General features: G+C 45.5%; 1 protein-coding gene across 20 annotated transcripts in view; it reads left to right on the top strand.

Annotated features, from left to right (window-relative positions):
• nav3 (neuron navigator 3) overlaps positions 1 to 7500 on the top strand; it is a 143000-nt gene that overhangs the window by 117446 nt on the left and 18054 nt on the right. For 11 of the 20 annotated variants that reach the window (XM_081723326.1, XM_081723327.1, XM_081723331.1 and 8 more), the window contains 10 exons: positions 11 to 749; positions 2105 to 2536; positions 2840 to 2881; positions 3747 to 3898; positions 4273 to 4461; positions 5315 to 5367; positions 5899 to 5919; positions 6352 to 6375; positions 6809 to 6886; positions 7466 to 7500. The exon at positions 7466 to 7500 is cut by the window's right edge and continues 49 nt beyond it. In XM_081723326.1, coding sequence (XP_081579452.1) covers positions 11 to 749; positions 2105 to 2536; positions 2840 to 2881; positions 3747 to 3898; positions 4273 to 4461; positions 5315 to 5367; positions 5899 to 5919; positions 6352 to 6375; positions 6809 to 6886; positions 7466 to 7500 — 1765 coding nt within the window. The remainder of the gene's footprint in view (positions 1 to 10; positions 750 to 2104; positions 2537 to 2839; positions 2882 to 3746; positions 3899 to 4272; positions 4462 to 5314; positions 5368 to 5898; positions 5920 to 6351; positions 6376 to 6808; positions 6887 to 7465) is intronic. The other 9 variants (XM_081723342.1, XM_081723334.1, XM_081723340.1 and 6 more) reach the window with 3 other exon arrangements.

Below are 7500 nucleotides of genomic sequence, written 5' to 3'. Positions count from 1 at the left end.
TTTCCAACAGGTAAAACAGATGATACCAAGGCATCAGAGAAGAGCAAGGCTCCCTGTAAATCCCCCAGCATCCAGCGCTCCCCCTCGGATGCGGGTAAGAGCAGCGGTGATGAGGGCAAAAAGCCCCCGTCGGGCATTGCCCGGCCGCCTGCCGCTGGCTCCTTTGGCTTCAAGAAGACCGCGGGCACCTCGGCCCCCCTCATCACAGCCAGCGGGGCCACGCTGGCCAGCGGCTCCGCCACGCTCGGCAAGGCGCCCAAATCGGCAGGCGTGGGCAAGGCTGGGGGCGTGGCCAACGGGAGGAAGACAAGCCTGGACGAGTGCCAGCACCAGGATGATGGAGTCCTGCTGGGAGTGGGAGGGGCCAAGGTTCCCCTGCAGTACCGATCCCTCCCGCGGCCCGCCAAGTCCTCCAGTGCCGGGGTGGGCGGGGTCGGGCGGGGCGGCTACCGCGCCGGCTCCAGCAGCGTAGACTCCAACGTCAGCAGCAAATCCACGGTAGGGGGCGTGGCTGGAGGTGCGAATGAGGGCGGGGCCACTGCTTCCAAAAGGAGGGATGGGGCGAAGATGGGATCTGGGTGCTCAAGCCCCATTACCGTTAACCAGACCGATAAGGAGAAAGTGACGGTGTCGGATCAGGACGGAACAGCCCTGTCCACCTCGCCCAAGTCCAGCCCCACCTCCAGCCAGTCAGGGCTGAGGCTGCCCGGGTCCAAATATCCGGACATCGCTTCCCCCACCTTTCGCAGGTAAGGCAGCCGCAACCTTTTTAGGACTGCACATAAATATATATTACAGAGACAAAAGAAATCTAAGTGAATGGCAGGCAAAAAAAAGACCAACAAAGTGATTGGTTCAGTTTATTTACCTTCTGTTTTATTCAGTTACCAAGTTTAACACGAGATGCTGGGAGAAAGCAGATCTCCAGAACCAGTTAGAGTTAGAGGTGTGACGAGGTGAAGCTGTGTGACAAGCACACGTAGAAGCAATCAGACACAGACAGACAGGTGGGAGGGAGACTCATGGTGTGTTCTGACCTCTTAGCGAGCTCAAGCTCATATTTGTGAGTGAGTGTGTGTGCTGGTGAACAATATGGAGTATAGCTCTCTGCTGTGAGTATCTTCTGTTCTTTCTCTCTCTGGCTGTGTTGGATGGATGTGGGAGACGGGTTTAGTTTAAAGTGTATTTGACTGTCTTCAGGCCCTGAGATTCAGGACACAGAGAGATGGGCTGAAGGGTTTCTTGCATGCGTCAGATCTTTGGAGAGTTTTCTCTCTGTATCTTTCTGTCTTTGTCTTCTCCTCTTCTTCCTTTTGAAGTGATCAGACGAGGACGTGAATAAATGAACGCAAATTCTCCACTTAATCACATTCCAGTCGCAGCCTCAAATCATCTACCTTGGGATTTAGTAATGCAGAGGGTAACACTGCCATCTGGTGGTCACTGTGTGCTACTGCAGACCAGTAACCGATTTTGTCCAGGCAGTTTGCCATTCACGTCAGGTATAGACGAGAGGTCTGGTAGGAGGTAGCAGGGTAGACCTTTTCCAGGGCACTGACCCGTTTCATCGGCAGGATTGATCTTGGTGCTGATACGCTGTTACCTGTAAATATGTGGCACAAATGCAGGGGTCCAGACTTGATTATGTGTTTATTAATTATGTGTTTAAATTCCTGTCCAGTATGCTTTTTTTGGGCATTATTCAGTGTTCTAAGAGGAGAAATACATAATGTGTTTAGTGATTTAGTATTCACACAGTGAACCTCTCAATGCCTTGAATACAAAAATGGTCCAATAGTCAAATCCAGTATTTGGTTTGGAATGAACAGATAATATCAGGGAGTGGAGGAATTGAATGGATAGTCAAATAAAATCCATACAATTTAACGCTGCATATGTTCAGCCCTGTACTATGTCTGTGTATACATGTCTACATCTCTGCCTCTCTTAGCTAAAAGTATATTTTCTCATAACAAACACAAAATGCTGTTTAATTAGTACATGTATTAACTGCCTCACAGATAGTAATAAAATTTGAGACAAGGAGAGAAAAAGGAATACAGTATTGTAATCTGTTCTCTCTGTATTTCTCTGGTTCTCTCAGGTTGTTTGGCAGTAAAGCCAGCAGTAAACCCAGTTCCCCCAGCACCCCTGATTCAGCCAAATGCCCGTCAGTGCTGGGAAGCCCCCATGGCACACTGGCCCGCCAGACCAGCCTGGACTCGCCCTCTTCGGGCACGGGCAGCCTGGGCAGCGCGGGCGGGCAGAGCGGTGGCAGCAGCCCTCCGTACGGCAGAGCACCCGAGTCCGGCGCGGACTCCCCGGCCTCCAGCCCAGCATCAGGCCTCTCTCTACCCTCTGCCGCCCGGCCCTGGCCGCCCAACCTCAGCAGCTCCTCTGCCGGTAGCAAAGAGACACTGAGCTGCCAGAGTCTGACCAGCCTGCACACCAGCTCCGAGTCCATCGACCTGCCGCACCACCACCACGCCACCAAGGTCACACGCACAGGCAGCGTCAAGTCCACGCTGTCCGAGGGGTGAGTGTGCACAGCCCCGCCGTCTTGAAAGCTGCCGCTGATACTGCATCGTACTGTTGCGGTGCTACACGGTCATGCTGGACATGTGTGATGTCTCCCGATGGATTTCACAGCCGTGGTTCATTCTGACACAGACTGCATAGTTCATGCAGAATTTGAAGTAGTATTTTTATTTGTGGCTTTACCGTGTATAATCTCTTCAGTGGAGTTTTGTGTAGTCACTGTGTGTGTGTGTGTGTGTGTGTGTGTGTGTATCTTTGTGTGCTTATACAACCTCACTCTGTTATTTTCTCTTTCTAATAGCATGACTCTTGACAGAAACACACTGCCTAAAAAGGGACTGAGGTACTAATAACTACGATTTTTTTCTTCACTTTACGTTTAAATGTTCCTAAATATGTGTTTAAATATGTCTAAATAGGTGTTTAAATATGTCTAAATATGTGTTTTTGTAGCCACCTAACAGCTGTAGTATCTTCTCTCACATCATCAACAGCTGTTCCAACTTAGCAATTATAAATAATTTGTGGGCTGAAATTAATAGTAATATGTGAATCATGACATGATGGTGTGTGTGTGTGTGTGTGTTTGTTTGTTTGTTTGTTTGTTTGTATGTATGAGTGGCCCTTTAGGCCAATATTCAACTTTACCTCTCACACAAACACTATCATACCTCTTAGACATACCATTATACTGTCACACACTATCAAACCTCTCACACACCTTGAGTTTCTTGATTCCTTTTTTGATTTGAAATACCTGTACTGCAGAAAGTACAGATTTACTTAAGCAAACAGAGACAATGCAGACAATAAAAGTCTTAAATATTTACATAAGTTCAGCAATTATGTGTCTCATAATATATTCATATTAAATTTTTAAATTGTATCACATAAAAACCCAACAACAACGTTATTGAACTTGTCTATCATCCGTTGTCTTCTTCACTCTCTAAATACCATCCTCAGCATCAGCCACTGAAAAACCCAACTGGTTGACGACTAATGTTTGTGTGTGTGTGTGTGTGTGTGTGTGTGTGTGTGTGTGTGTGTGTGTGTGTGTGTGTGTGCGTGTGTGTGTGTGTGTCTGTGTGTGTGTCTGTGTCTGTCTGTGTGTGTGTGTGTGTGTGTCTGTGTGTGTGTATGTATACGTGTGTAAATAAGTGGAGAAGGCTACAGTAGGTTGATTTTGTGAGTCTCTGTCCCCTTAGACACCCGCCATCCTCCAGACAGATGTCCCACGAGGAGGGCAAGGAATGGCTGCGCTCCCACTCCACTGGAGGCCTTCAGGACACAGGCAGCCCCCTCTCTCCCCCCGGTCCTACTGCCACTGCTGCTGGAAAATACCACTACTCCAACCTGTGTACGTACAGCCATACTGCCCTACTGTGTGTGTGTGTGTGTGTGTGTGTGTGTGTGTGTGTGTGTGTGTGAGTGTGTGTGTGTGTGTGTGTGTGTGTGTGTGTGTGTGTGTGTGAGTGTGAGTGTGAGTGTGTGTGTGTGTGTGTGTGTGTGTGTGTGAGTGTGAGTGTGAGTGTGTGTGTGTGTGTGAGTGTGAGTGTGAGTGTGTGTGTGTGTGTGTGTGTGAGTGTGTGTCTGTATTTTGAACAAATTATGCTTTTGAATGTCAAAATAGATTTACTGTGTCAAAATTGCTAAATTACTATGCTAATAGTTTCAAACAGATGCTGAATTCAGATTTCACTGTGTGTGTGTGTGTGTGTCCATCCTCTCCAGTGAGCCCCACCAGTATCAGTCAGTTCCCACTGTCTGGTAGCAATATGACTCGGTCTAACAGTATTCCAGAGCAGGACACGTTCGAGCTGTATGGGGATGGCCGCACGCTGGGGGGCAGTGCCACCTCTCTGGAGGAACGGCCACGTGCCATGAGCCGATCCGGATCCTTCCGGGACAGCACAGATGAAGGTCGGTCTCAGTCAGAGAAATCACACCTCTGTCATGAGGAGAAATGTACTCGCTTACTGTAACCGTGCTGGTTCCCACATTCTACTGACATCCCTATCCAGGAGGAAACTTTGCTGGCTGTACTAACTAAATAAATTATGTCTTCATTTAAAGTTTGTAAAAGACACAAAACATTTTTGCCATTCCATGCATTTTTTTCTAGGAAACTAAATTTACATTTTAAGCTGCAGTAGTCTCTACTGGAACATATATGACAGCAGGATCTGTTGCTAGTTCTCAGAGGCACTGAGTAACGAGTCCACATTAAAACATTTGTATCACAGCTTCCTCATGCTGGCATCGTGGCTCCCACAGCAACGCCTTCATGTGTCATTTGTTTTGGTTTCTGTTCCTAGTTTTGCTTTGGTTCTGTTTTGCCATGCCTCCTTGTTTAATTCCCTGCCCCATTCTGGTTTCTGCTGTGTCTTGTTCTGTCTCATTACTGTTTCCAGAGTTCCACTTTTTCTGTGCTGTTGTTGTTTTGTTACTCAGCCTTTTTTCGTTTCTCTGTCGATACATTGCTTTTGCCTTTTTGGTGTTTTTGGTGTTTGCCGTAGTGTTTCCCTCGTGTCTGGCGTCTGTTTTAGCCTCTATGTTAGCCTGCCATGTTGTTTTAGTTTTTCTCACTCTTCTCAAACACCTCTTGCACTTGCATCGTTCATCTCGTCTTGTCCCTGCTAAAACGTGACAGTAGGATCCTAGATTACACTTAATCTGGAAAAGCACCTTTAAAAGTTTCATTTTTATTTTGATTGAACTACTAAATTATTAAATGAAAATATTTTGGTGTTTTGTCCATCATCTCTCTCCATAGTTCATGGGTCGTCTCTGTCTCTGGTGTCTAGTACCTCCTCCTTGTACTCTGCGGTAAGTGTTGTCCTCTCCAACCAATTAGATCCTTGCAATTGGTGACTAGAACATCCAGGAAAAAATAGACTATTTCGAGACTCTTTGGAGTTTGAGCAGTCAGAGAATTAAATATACTACTTACCACGATTAAATATACTACTTATCACGATTAAATATACTACTTATTATGATGTAGACTTTTTACTTATATGCTTATTTATACGGTGTATCATATAAAGCAAAGTTAGCATGTTATGGTGTGTTGAATTATAATTCAAGTTTTAATTATATTATAAGTGGACATTTGTTGAATTCACACCTCTTTGTAATTACTTTTTTATATATCTTTTTATATACTGTTCTTTTTTTTATTTAAAAATTGTAAATAATTTTTTGTTCAATTTGCTGTTGGCGATCAGTTTGCATTGAACATTCATTGCCACCCTGAGCTGGTGATGGCCATTAAGGCATCGTGTGTGAAAGCTCAGTGTCTAGAGGCCTGTGAGAGTTCATGTCTTTAAACACACACACACATTCTCTCACTTCCAGGTGTTCTCTTTTCTAAACAAGGTAAAGGCAGTATGCTCTGTCCTCTCCATGCAGATTCATGTCTGTATGAGCTGTACACACATTAATAAATGCGTATGCTAACTATTTGGCTCCAGGCTCCGTATCAGGCACTAACGGGTGTAATGGCTTAAATAAACCGGTGAGGGCTGTTCAGCCTCTGTGCTCTGTGTCTGTCACTAACACTCTTCTTATTTTTGATACTATCACCTTATTCTCAGAGTTTCTGAGTCAACTGTGTTAAATCACTTAGAGTTTGTCATGTGGTGTGGGAGTGTGTGTGTGTGTGTGTGTGTGTGTGTGTGTGTGTGTGTGTCTGTACTATGAGTGTGTTGGGTCTTAAGTGGTCATTAAGGTCTGGCTTATGATAAGGTTATTGGGACTATGTCTGAATTCCACTCCTACTGGTTAATTCTGCCTTTATGTCCTTTACAGACAGAGGAAAAGGCTCACTCTGAGGTACGACTCCTCCTCTCACGCACGTGTCAAACACTCATACCAACAGAGGCCACGAAATGTTAGCCAAGCACTTGTTTCCAGACAAAATCCCTATTTCTAAAGCCCAGTTAAGATGGCATTGGTTTTCCCTGTGGAGGTTCCGTGAGGTAATTAGTACCCACATTCCTCAGTGGTTTCAGTCCGAATCCACCATGTCACTAATTTTTCCAAACTTTGTCAATGAAGATTCTGGCGTCTTTTACCTACTATAAAATGACTGGTAAAAATAACCTCTGATTATATTTATATTTAATCCTGTTTGAATTCACTCCTACTTACTGTTCCGTGAAAGAGGAGGGTTTATGGCAGTGCATGGTTCATATGGCCTCCGGTGGTGTTGGCAGTGGTAGAAACATCCTGTTCCTGTACTGGGAACCTGTTCCTCTCTCAACAGCAAATCAGAAAGCTGCGCCGGGAGCTAGACGCTTCCCAGGAGAAAGTCGCTGCCCTGACATCGCAACTGGCAGCCAATGTGAGTGAGGCTCAGACACAAGAGCATCCAATCAAATTTAGAGTTGTTCTTCATGATTTGAATAAAAGGCATTGTTTTGAATGAACAGAATCCCACATGTCCAGGGGCATGTGGTTGTAATGTAGCTTTCGGTGTGATTTGGGCTCTGTAAGCCTGCTTGTTCTTAATAAGAAGCCTTGGCTGGATTTCAAATTTAAGGGTTAGGATTAAGTTTAGGGTGAGTGGTTAGAGTTGGGGGTTAAGGTTAATGGTTATTGGTTAGGGGTTAATGGTTTAGGTTAGGGGTTATGGTTATGGGTTAATGTTAATGGTTTGGATTAGGGGTTAGGGGTTAAGGTTAAAGGTTTTGGTTTGGGGTTAGGGTTAGGGAATAGGGTTCTGAGACATGTCTTTATCTTGGACTTTGAAGGGGCAGGGGGACCATAGACCCTGCCAGCAGCCTCTAAAAGTTTTTTATTTGTGTGTGTGTGTGTGTGTGTGTGTGTGTGTGTGTGTGTGTGTGTGTGTGTGTGTGTGTGTGTGTGTGTGTGTGTGTATACGTGTGCATGTACCTGTGTGTGTATATGTGTGTGTGGACAGTCACATCTGGTAGCGGCTTTTGAGAAGAGTCTGGG

This window comes from Electrophorus electricus, chromosome 11, assembly GCF_041902795.1.
Source record: "Electrophorus electricus isolate QZ-2024a chromosome 11, ASM4190279v1, whole genome shotgun sequence".
NCBI lineage: Eukaryota > Metazoa > Chordata > Actinopteri > Gymnotiformes > Gymnotidae > Electrophorus > Electrophorus electricus.
This window is presented reverse-complemented; position numbering and strand designations above follow the sequence as displayed.